The 12,763-nt window shown below is 41.3% G+C and overlaps 1 protein-coding gene across 1 annotated transcript; it reads right to left on the bottom strand.

The window, feature by feature from the left end:
• Positions 1–10,116: 10,116 nt before the first annotated feature.
• Positions 10,117–11,470, bottom strand: LOC308073320 (ribosyldihydronicotinamide dehydrogenase [quinone]-like; the record flags this gene model as incomplete). Its single annotated transcript, XM_080412195.1, has 6 exons — positions 10,117–10,416; positions 10,512–10,613; positions 10,694–10,807; positions 10,883–11,013; positions 11,107–11,301; positions 11,467–11,470. The coding sequence occupies 6 exons, from the start codon at positions 11,468–11,470 to the stop codon at positions 10,117–10,119; spliced, it is 846 nt and encodes a 281-aa protein (XP_080268321.1).
• Between the last annotated feature and the right edge of the window lie 1,293 nt (positions 11,471–12,763).

Here is a 12,763-nt window from a genome sequence, read left to right as displayed (position 1 = left end):
GGTTGCCAGCACAGGTGTTCCCTGAGGGGTAGAAAGTGTCCAGTGTAGATTGTTGACTGAATGCTGTACATGGCTTTATGCAGTACATGACTGGAGGTCCAGCTCAATGTCTTCCCGCTGATGTGCTCCTGGCACTAATCTGGTAATCCTATCCTGAAATCGTGACAATGATGACGTCTGGTTCGGAGAATGCTGCTATACCATATTGCAAACACAGAACCTTCACAGATAAGGTGACTGACTTGTGCTTCTGTCATGCTGTCAAAAACTAAATGAAAAATGGTCCATAAGGAATGTGCTGGGATTTTGAACTGCCTGTAGCAGTAATAATTATGTCATCTGTAGGTGTTGCATTGATAGCCAATGAGACTGCAAGACAAGTGTGGCTGCCAGAATAATTATTTGTAATTATTGTATTTCTTTATTTTGGTTCTTATGTTTATATAATTATTTATGCCCATGCCCATTGGTTTAAGTTATTAGAAGTATTTCTTTTGTACTGGAAACTGTTAGTTAAATGCCGGGAACTCCTTATATGGTATGGCTGGAATTCAAACACGTTGTGGTTGCACTTCCTCCATTTGAGTGGAGATGCGAGAGAAAGGTATGTGCTTGTCCTGGATCTTTAATGCCTAAAGAAAATATTGAACATTATATGGATTTGAACGTTTGGTTGATGAAAAGATTTTTGAGCAACAAGTTCAATGTTGCATTACAGTCAGTGGCATGAACTTCACCATTCGACTCTCGTCTAGAATCTTACAAGTACACAGACGGACGTATAGTACACACAGCAACATGATAAATGCAAACAAGGAATGAGAAGTTCTTCAAGAGCCAACATAAGCACAGAGGGAAGAACAAACATTGCAAGCTTCTTATGATAGAACCATAAATCCGCACCACAGAAGCAAGCTAGAATAAATAACGGCGATAAACATACAGTACTTGTTTATCTATGTTATTTATTCTATCGGCTTCTATCAACTTCATTATTATGTTCCAGTGTACTTAACTCGAACAGAATAATGAGGTAGGCCTGGCTCTTTTCAGCGGAACATGAACCAAATGGCCGTACTTTTCAAACTTCTCTGTGCAGAGCATGATGGATCGAAGTTACCAGGGCAACATGTGATGGAAAGTTACCTCTGGTTGTTTTGTTCTGTCCCAGGTGGTTCCCATTCGTGGTATACCCGCCAAATCGCACACACGCGAGTGAATGCGTCGCTGCGGGGGGAATAACGTCCAGGATGTGGCAACCCAGACGGCATCTGGAGTTGAGTCGTGTGTGCCTGGAGCTCCCGGTGAGGAACACTCATACAAACACGCCCCATTCATCCATTCTCTCTGTTCTTCCCCGTGGTCTCGTTCTGGAACCCCGAAACACACTCAGTTTCATCTGTAACAGAAGAAATGCAAAAAGGGCATATATGAGCCATTTGTAGCCTTTCGTTGTTTATGCTGATGTTTGACAGTGAGAAAAGCAGGCAGGGAGCTGGCTGGAAGATCAAACCAAAGATAAGGAGAAGAGAGAGCCATCAACCCAGAGAGGGATCAAGAGAGAGCGAGGGAGGGAGATGTACAGCGTCCCCCTGTCTCTGTGTCTGTTTCTCCCATCAGTCTGTTCGCTGCGGTGGAGATAGCAGGGGTCTGCTTCTCATTACAACATAGAGGGGATTTGGAGAGGAGTGTAATGGCTGACTGCAGTCTTAACCCCCGTCACTCCAAGCCTTGCTCTGACACCCCGAACCACCAAGCGCTCCCCAAGCCTCCCGGTCATAATACTCAGCGCCTCTCTCGCTCTCTCTGCAAATATGAAACAGCTTTGCTGTCTCACGTCAGCCTCCCCAGTACCAGGCACTCGATCCATCAGAGCCACAATGGAGGCCCAGCGCGATGTCCCCCCCATTCATCAGAAGCGTAATGGCGGGCCTTCCGTGTGAGGGTTTCAGAGTTGCAAAGTGCAGGCTTTCCTGGGTTTTATCACTGCTAACTCAACAGAGTAAAGTGCCTGTCAGGGAACTGATCTGAGTGAGTAGGTAGGCTACACAAATCAAGGGTGTTAATTTAACTCTAAAAGTGTAAGAGTTTTAAGTTTCAGTTAAACCAACACTACACATTTAGCTGTGTATGAGTCGAAGAAAGTACAGTTTTATCCTGCAATAGGAGGCCAATGAACAGGCAACTCTCATAATGTGCAAAAAAGTGTGTGAAATGTGTACCCACTCTGTGCAAATAACTAACATCCACACCTGAGAAAATGGAAGATTATCACAAAGGAAGGATGGAGTTGTGGAGGCAAGAGTAGGCTAAACGATGATAAACATGTCCTCCAGAAGTTCAGGAAAGAGAGGAAGGAAGGAGGTAGTGTTTGTTGTTTTTTGTTTTGTTTGTTATTTTCACCCTTATTTTCCCTTATTTCTCTCAGGGCCTTTGAAAGAAGAGCTACTATATTTGTGGTCACATTCCTCCACAGCTGTTGTTGCCCACTTCTTAACCATTAAACAAAACATTCATCATGCATGACTGAAAGAACTACCCTGGTGCTCTGAGAAGCAACAGCAGTGCCCCCCCCCCACACACACACACACACACACACACACACACACACACACACACACACACACACACACACACACACACACACACACACACACACACACACACACACACACACACACACACACACACACACACACACACACACACACACACAAATGAATGAACACCCACACATGTGCATATACTATGTGCTTTCACATGCACATAGTATATGCATGTGAAAGCACATAGTATATGCATGTACCTTGTGCCCTAAAATGTAACCAAAAGAAAAGAAGTCTATAAAAATGCCTCCCCGTAATGCACAAGGCAGTAAATTGTGCAGTCTGAGTGTGTTGTGTCTGCCATCAAACATAATGTGTCTCCTCTCCATGCTACAGTGAATAATGCCTGTAACATGTTAATACCTGAAGAGAAATTACTGGCTTGAAGTTTCTGAAAGACATATTCACGTGACTGTATAATAAGCCCCGTTTAAGTTTCAGTCGGTTTCAATTTGGTCAAGAGACTGCTATATTCTGAGCTACAGGGCATAACTCATCTCATTAAGAAGATGTGAAACCGGTCTTTGTTCCGAAAGGATGGAATGCCTGATTTATACTTTGTCGTATGAAAGTCTTGCATACCGAAAATAGCCATTGAACGGGTGAGCTTGTAGATCAGCTATACTTTCTCTGAACTCATGGAGGCTGAACTCTGTTAGGGCGCCTTCTTCTGTGACTGGCCTAGTTTTGGAGGAACGTTGTGCTCAGGTGTCAGAGTGCGAGAATTCCTCAGTTCCAGAATGGTGGCGCACACACACACACACACACACACACACACACACACACACACACACACACACACACACACACACACACACACACACACACACACACACACACACACACACACACACACACACACACACACACACACAATGGGCACACTATGAGGCAGAGGGAGAAGGCGGCATTCGGGTCCTCAGTTAGGGGGAAGGGAAGCATAATCCTTTCCTACGGTTGGGTAGAGGAGCTTTGCAAAAAGGTTAGGCATGCATCAGCGTGGTGGTTTATTACAGACCTTTCCTGCTGCCAATCTTAATAGAGCTGCCCTGAACTATGTCTCACTTTACCCACACTCACACACACACACCTACATACAACTACACTCACAATGTACACCCCCGCCACACACACATGAGCGTACACCCACCCATGCACACACATGGCACGGGCATGCATGCGCATGCACACACATACACACACACACACACACACACACACAGAAGCACATGTGCATCCACTAGTAGATGATCTGTATTCTCTCTGCTGAGGGATAATAGATTAGATTTTAATGTATCCTCTGACAGAGTGAAAGGATAACACATGGGTGATATAAATCTCCCTCAGTCCTCACCTCTTAACCCCTCATCTCTCACTCTGCCTCCCTATCACTTCTGCACTATTTTTCTCCTTAATTTCTCCCCTATCTCTCTTTCTATTTCCAAAAACATCTCTCTTTCTCTCTCTCTCTCTCTCTCTCTCTCTCTCTCTCTCTCTCTCTCTCTCTCTCTCTCTCTCTCTCTCTCTCTCTCTCTCTCTCAACTGGCACCCTGTTGAGGGTGGTGCTTTTAATGGTTGACCTGTCGTTAACCCTGTCACATCTGGCACAAACAGAGAGAGTCATTTACTAACACCCAAGAGTCAATGGGTAACAGATCAATCACATTGACACTGTTTGGCTCAGCACCATAGGCCTACATCACTAATAACTATCATCAATATCGGAGAATCAAGTGTATTTGGGAAAAATGTCATTTTATTCCCAAAACTGCAAAAACAATAGAGGAGGGAGACTATATAACGCAAAAATAGTTTTAATGCCTTCAAACTGTTATTTTCCAACTTTTTGTACATCAAAGAAACAAACCAATGGCTTAAAAGCTTACAGACTACTCAGCAACACGTTTTGAGTATAACAACTTTTCCACAGGCAGCATTCCCCAAACTGCAAAATCAAATACAATGTATAATTTTTATAAAATATTTATATATATATATATATATATATATATATATATATATATATATATATATATATATATATATATATTAATAAAATGAATATTGTGTGGGAAAAGTTAAAAGGTAGGAGGTATTACATTATTATTGTCTTTGTATGTGAATAGCACCTGCCGTTCAAGGCTCAGCAATTTAACATTGTAGTCATTCATTTTTCTGAATGAATGTGTGCATTTAAGTTAGAAGTGAAGCAGAGCTGCTCTTCCGGAGAGCCTGGAAGGAGAGTGCCCACTTCCTCTCATTGAGCCACCAGAGAATGGGTCTTTCCACCAGCTAGTGAGGGACAACAGAGATGGACAATGGCAGAGCAAATTACCCATATTTTGGTGGCATAATAGAATTAATTCATCCCCATGTTTGAATCAGCCACACGATCAAGCCCCTGAACCCTGAAACTTTAATTTAGATGAAAATCTGTGATTCAATTCAGACTTTATAGTCCATGAGCCAGAGCCCCAAAATTGAGCAATGATTATCGAAAGAGTGGGCAAAACCAAACCTATATTAAATTGTTCATAGGGTCAATACGAGTAAATAAATATATGATAACCTTTCCACAGGAGCAGCTTTTTCATGGTTATCACACATTTTGTTATTTTCCCCATACGTACATGACTGGTGAAAAAATGACAAAATTTAAAAAAGAGTTATCATAATGAAACTTCCTGAGTTGATTACTTACATGAAGACAATGATTTATCGTATTACAAGTTTTCTGAAATTGTATATTTAAATATGCAAATTAGGCATTAGAAAATATGCCCAAATTTGCATAACTTTCCAGAATCAACATTGGAACATTGGACAAAGCCAGAGTCGACATACTTATTTCATTTTGTTAAGATGTTGGAGTCAAAGGTTTTTAACGAGGGAATATTCAATATCTGGCTCGATTTTGGGGCTCTGGCTCATGGACTAAATGCCTAATTTGCATATATAAATATACAATTTCAGAAAACTTGTAATACGATAAATCATTGTCTTCATGTAAGTAATCAACTCAGGAAGTTTCATTATGATAACTCTTTTTTAAATTTTGTCATTTTTTCACCTGTCATGTACGTATGGGGAAAATAACAAAATGTGTGATAACCATGAAAAAGCTGCTCCTGTGGAGAGGTTATCATATATTTATTTACTCGTATTGACCCTATGAACAATTTAATATAGGTATGGTTTTGCCCACTCTTTCGATAATGAAATCTTGTCTGGCTCATGGACTATTAGGCCAACGGTTGTTATTGCACGTAAACCTAAACTGGTTGGTCCAGGTTGGCTGTCTGTTGCTACCATGTGGTAAACCAGAGAAGGGAGCGATCTCAGAGGTGCGTTCAGCCGAAACATGGTTTCTCCCTGGGGATCAAATCTAAGCATTGCATGCAAGCCATAGAAAAAGAACTCTTACTCAAACAGAGCACTGGGTATAGTTCAGGATCACTGGGTTTCTTGTGTTGTTAAGATTACAGCTGTCACAAGTATTCAACAGTAAGAAATGACCAGTGCTAAATATTTACGGACTGTACACAGTAAAATCCTGTTAGTTTAACTTCAAAAAGGTAAGAAGAAAAAAAGGTAAGAACTGACATATTAAGGGTCCATTTGTACACTCAGGATTTTGCAGTGTACTGTAGGTAGGCATATGCAGTTGATTGCAATGGTAGCTCTTCCTCATAGTGACCTCATAAAACATTGGCTATGCAAAGTTGTCCTGGAATTCCACTTCTCAGGCTGTTTTGTCTGTACATCTGAGAGTGCAAGGCCATTTCCTCTGTCCTGACCGGAGGCTAAGACTCAAGTGCCCCCTACCTCAGTTTCCTCCATACCCAAACAAAACCGCCTTCTCTGGGAATGAAAGCTGGCTCACTTAACCTACAGTATACTGAGAACCCAAAACCTGCAGAGGCTCAATAGAGGTCACTAGCTTGTCTGTGTGTGCAAAGTGTGCATGAGCACCAAGACATTGTACCAGACCATCTTTCAACAAATATATTTAATCCTTAGCACCTCTATTTCAAAGGCAAAGATAAAAGTTCCAAGGAGAATTGTAACAAAACAAACATCAAAATGATGAGCTAACAATCAGCAGTTGCAACATGGGAGGAAGGAAAGACATGCTTCATGACTGAAGGCAGATATTTTATGCACATCACTCCCACTCTCACAGCTGTCAAGCAATCAATCAAATCAATCAAGAATTGAACACAAATATTTTATTGTGCACAAAGGAAGTGAGTTTCCCAGCTAGATAACCACTGTTAGTACAAACTCATTGTGTGCATGTTTCTAGATGATCCTAAAGACCTATAAAGTCAGCACACTGGCAAAATAAGCTCCACTGTTTCAACGTTTCGATCATACAAGGATCTTCATCAGGAATTTCATAGCCTTTCTTCCCATTAAAGTAGTCAGAATGTGTGAAGCAGAGAGGGGCCTCAGCCAGGAGACCCTGCAGCCTTGAGTGCCAGGCCACCAGCATGGTGCAACGGGCATCAGAGGGAACATGTGATGGGCACTTACTCGGCCACACCATGAGGGTGAACCGCATGTAGGCATTTTGCATCAACAAATTACGCAAACCACGCCCCCCAGTGTTGTGCTTTTTACATTTGGCCTTGAAGCAAGGCAAGCCGTTCAGCGCTACTCAACCCGCGGCCCGATCGCAGCGTCTTGGCGGCCCCCTCATGGTCAAAAAAAGAAAAAGAAAAAGAAAATAAAATAAAATATACATTTCCGTTCAAATATATGGGTTGCTAAAACATTTTTCAAAAACAAACAGACCGACATACATACAGGTGCGTCAATTGTTACAGGTATAATGCATAGTTTTCTATGCATTTGGGTTTTTTGGGGGGGTTTGACCCCCACATTTTTCCGGCCGCACGGCTTTGCCGCGCGCCCAGGATAGGTGTCCCTTATTTCAATCTCTGGGAGTTGGCAACCCTAACCTTGCCATACCTTAGCTTTTGCTGAACTGATGCCACTGGACATACACACAAAATAAACTGGTACAGTGAAAAGAATATGATGTCAAAATGTACATTTTCTTGTGTGTTACAAAATCGAAAAATCCAAAATAGGACCGTCATTTTTATGGCGGCCCCTTGGACTTTTGGTATTTTGCTGAGTGGCCCCTGAGCCATCTTAAGTTGAGTAGCCCTGCGTTAGACAATCAAGTGCCGCTGCCAAGAAGTTGTCACCACTCTGTCTTTATACCACTCTGGGTTCACCACCAAACAAAGGAGGTTTCCAAGCTGAACAACTGGTGGCCTGCAATAAACGTTATTGCTGGCATAGTTCAAAATATAAATGCTCTCTAATGCAATCAGAATCAGCTTTATTGTCACATCACAGGTTTACAGATGTAAGTGGGTGAAATTATTATTTTTTGTACAAGCTCCATCCTTTAGTTTTCAGGAAAGGGAAGAAGAATAGAGATAGAAAGAAGAAAGAAAGATAGAACAGGTAAAACAAAAATAGAATGTTCCTGAAATTTGCTGAAAATTATATCTACATAGTACATATTGACATTAGCATATAGATAGATAGATAGATAGATAGATAGATAATTTTATTTCTGTGTCCTGCACACAAAGTGCCCAACCCTCATGGGTTTATAAGACACCATTTAACGTTTATAACATGTTTTACAATGTATTCACGTGTGTATGGTGAAATGTATGTACATCAGGTTAAAAATGGCAGCAGATGTGATAAGGTGCAGATGTGTATAAAAGGTACAGCAATAGAACAGTAACACGTATCGAACATAGGCCTTTGTGCAAATAGTCTTAGGTGATGCATAAAGTAGAGTAGTCCTCATGTGGACTATGTGATGGATAAAGTTTATGTAATCTCAAATCTTGAACTGAAAGCTCCTCAAATAACCCCTTAAAAGGCTTAAAAGTAAAATACAGGAAATTAGGTACAATTTCTCTTCAGTTTTCAATGGGCTACGTATGCTCGCCCTGGCTTTGTTTGTGTTTGTGTGGGTAGCTGTGGTTTCAATGTCTGTTCAGTGAACATGGTTCATTCTGAATACAGTATCATTAAACCATGACAGTCCATCATCTGACTCCCATTAAAGAACATCCTAAAGCTGCTCATCACTGGTTATGTTCATATCAAAATTCCATACTATTGACCTCACATCATCCCAGTGCACACCACAACCTCATTTTTACAGGGAGCTGGATTGGAGATAATCACGCACTTTTTAAGAGAAGCTTAGAAATCTGAATGCTCTCCCACAACTTTAATCTGACACTCAAATTCCACTTCTGGCCCTTTAAAAACATAAACATCCATGCCTTCAAGCTGTGCACTGCAAGTTGTGTGCTTTCGGGATCAATAAAGGTCTGTCTGATGATCTAGTAATTTTCTGTAATTGCATGCCCATTCATTAGCACAATGTCAGTCACCAGAAGCAGGGACATGTGTTTTCAATGAGTAACAGAGTTTGAAGTTGAATGGACTCCTAGGGAGTAGGTCTGATCAAATTTAATATAGAATATCTAAATGTTGAAACAAACGTAAAATTCCTCTTTAAATTAGCTAGTGTGCCAGATGGATACTTTGCGTGTTCTTTCCAACAATTTAGCATGCCCAAATGCCTAGTCTAACATGGCTATAGACACCTCTCAAGCAATCATTAAAGTAGGAACAGTCACAACGTACCATTAACAAGGGCATGTGGGAATGACTATCGCACTGCCTATGCCAGCAATTTTTTTACCCAGCAATGCATCGTGAAAAAACACTAGGCTTCTCGTAGGATTTGCCATTTGGCAGCACCATGCAGTGACGTCAAGTTTTAATACAAATCCAGCCTAGTGACCAAACTGCTAAAGAGCTTGTAGCAGGAGCATACTTATTGTTCAGAATAAAACTCAGTAGATTACTCCTCAAGATTTAACTTGTGTTCCTGCCGTTATCCTACATCTCCATAAGAAGTGCAGCAATCATTTCCTGTGCCTTGGTGCAAGCGCTAGTCTACATTTGCATAGACAAGATAGTGGTCACACAATAAAGCCTACATTTGTGGTATTCTAGTGCAGTGGTTCCCAAAATCTTTAGCTAGAGACCCAAAAGAGAAATTAGACGTTTGCCCGGGACCAAATGTGAAAATAGATCTACAAGCTCACTTTAGATTTTAGGTTTATTTTATTCGTGGACATTTTATTTAAGAAATACATTTTGGAATTATTAATTGATGTGATTTTTTGTTCAAACTTTTTAAATGTAATATTATATTTGTTTTGAAGTAGGAAACTGGACATTTACTCTCGACCCAAAAATGGTCCCAATCCACTGTTAAACAGCTAGTGGAACCTGCAGCACAAGCATAGATTTAAGTCATGACTGAACTAGACAATTTGAAACTCAAAGCAATTGGAGCTCTACACTAGGGTCAGATATTAACGAACACAATTTAGGCTTAATAAACTTTATTTCAGAATATAAGACATGACACTCATGAAAGTACAGTTGTTACTCAGACCCCAGCCTTCATCTGGTTGTTGGGTGGAAGTGATTTTCCCAAGTGGGTTCCCACTGTCGGGCCAAACTCCTTATCTGCATGCATCTCCTGGAACTCAGGTTTCAGCAGGAAGCCTTTATCTCCATCGAAGCAGTCAGAGGGAGTGAAGGAGAGTGGCGTGTCAGCCAGGAGACCCTTCAGCCTTGAGCGCCAGGCCTCCAGCATGGTGTTGCGGCCCTCAGTGGCAACACATGCTGGAGCCCAGAAGATCTGAGGAGCCAGAACTTGGAAACCGCAGTAATGCAGGATTCCGTTCTGGAGGACACAAGTGACATCAGTTTGTTGGTTGAAATGCATTGCATTTATACACAGTTAGAAATGTACAGATGAGTTGTCCAGGAAACCAATACCTGTATTGGCCACAGGGTGACATTCATGTCTCCATTAATGCCATTGGCACTGAACATGGTCTCCAGAGACCCAGTGGTGAAAGACAGCATGGCTTTCTTGTCCTAGATTAGAAAGGAAAGCAAATTACAAAGACACCAACTCTCATACACACCAATGCAGAGCTCTTCAATATAGTCCTTACCTTGAAGATTCCTTGACTGTACCTCTTCTCAGACGTGTAGGCAAAGCCCAGTGTCAGCACCCGATCAATCCAGCCCTTCATGATGGCAGGGACAGTGAACCAGTACATGGGAAACTGAAACGAGGTACAAGTTATTAATGTTGAAGGGAAAGCAATATTTTAGTAAGTCATTCCTCTTTCAGAACTCACCTGAAAAATGACAAGGTCAGCTTCAGTGAGTTTCTTATGTTCCACAGTGATGTCAGCAGACAGCTTTCCTTCCTCCCATGCCAGTTTGGTTTCGTTTGCATACTGGAAATTGTCGAGGTTATGCACCTCTCCTGCAGATGAAAACATTTTATTTTCCCTGCATTTATGAAACCCTGCACAAGCTATTGGAAATTAATTAGTGTCTTAACAGCGCAAAGCTTCACCATTTTTGATGGTGAAGCCATCCTCAGCAGTAGCAGCGGCTTTAAACTTCATGGCGTACAGGTCAGAAACCTCCACTGTGCAGCCCTGATCAGATAGAACCTTTACAGCAGTATCTTTCGCAGCAGCATTGAACGAACCAGAGCTCTGGTGGGCATACACAATCAGTACCTTCTTTCCTGTTGCTGCTGCTTCTGCTGAAGTAAATAGTTAAGATTCAATATGAAAACATTAAATAACTCACACAAAACAAGCATGTTCCCTCAGCCTATATTCTCTCAAAACTAGCATTAATCCCAATCATAGCCACAACCCTAAACTAATGTGTTCAGTCCCAAACACCAATATAGCAGACCACTCACCCATCCTCAGTCACAGTGTCAAAAATGATGAGCTAACAGTCAGCAGTTGAAACGCGGGAGGAAGGAAAGACATGCTTCATGACTGAAGGCAGATCTTTTATGCACATCACTTCCACTCTCACAGCTGTGTACTAATCAAGCAATCAATCAAATCAATCAACCAGTCCAGCTGGGGGGGCAAGTTTTCTGGTTGTTGAACCAATGTTGCATTGTTTTGAACACAAGGTAAACAAATCACTACTCTGGATCGAGTTTGATAACTTAGAGTAAAAAAAATAGTATGCTTTCAATAAGGAATAAAAGAAACAACACGAAGTCAGGCTTAAGGAATAATGAGCTGATTTACTCTGGCTCATTTGCACAGGAGAGACAAGGGTGGTAACAGCATAAAATAATCTCTACTGGAAATACATAATGTTCCCCAATATAACAGACAGCTTATCTTTCGTAAACCCCACCCCTCAAAATATAATTTCAACATGAACAGGGGCAACGGTTCCTCTGGTGCTTGATGGCAAGGTCGGACGGAGGCCGGACGGAGGCATTGTAGACTGTAGTCACAACTTGCACGGCAGAGAAAGAGTAGGCCACGGAGCAAGGACATCTTATATTGCCAATTACAGAAATATGCCTTCTGAACAAAATACATCATGCTTTATGCAATTATCCAAAATGATACAAATCAAAATCTAATCTAATTCACTATTGATTATTATAAAATATCTAACAGTGTTCACAGTTCACAGTTAGATATGTCAAGAATTGTTATGATTACCATGATTAACATGCATCCTGTATTTTAAGCCAATGAGGAGTCATGTACAGTCAAGTGAGTTTGTTTATAAAGCGCATTTAAAAAACAACAACGGTTGACCTGTAGGCTACAATGAATACAGGTTGAATCAGGGAAGCAATTCAAAATACAAAAAGGCCTTAAACACATGGCAAACAGTGTTCCGGTCAAATCTGACCAATTTACAACTTTCCTGAATCATAAATAGTGTGTTTTTCCTCTGATTGCCTCAAGACTTTAGTGTTCCCGGTCAAACATTACCGCCATATGAAATGAATGGGAAAGACTATAATATGTTCATCCAGGAGACGGAAAACACACGCACGCACGCACGCACGCACGCACGCACCATGACCACTGATACTGACCATGATACTGACCATGATACTGACATACTGACCATGATACTGACATAATACTGACCATGCTACTGACATACTAACATGATACTGACATACTTGATTGATTGATTGAATACTTTATTAGTCAGAAATGTAAACAGCA

Source organism: Gymnoscopelus braueri (assembly GCF_963280865.1).
Source record: "Gymnoscopelus braueri genome assembly, chromosome: 18".
Taxonomy (NCBI): domain Eukaryota; kingdom Metazoa; phylum Chordata; class Actinopteri; order Myctophiformes; family Myctophidae; genus Gymnoscopelus; species Gymnoscopelus braueri.
The sequence above is the reverse complement of the archived record's forward strand: the minus strand, read 5'-3'. Positions and strand labels throughout refer to the sequence as shown.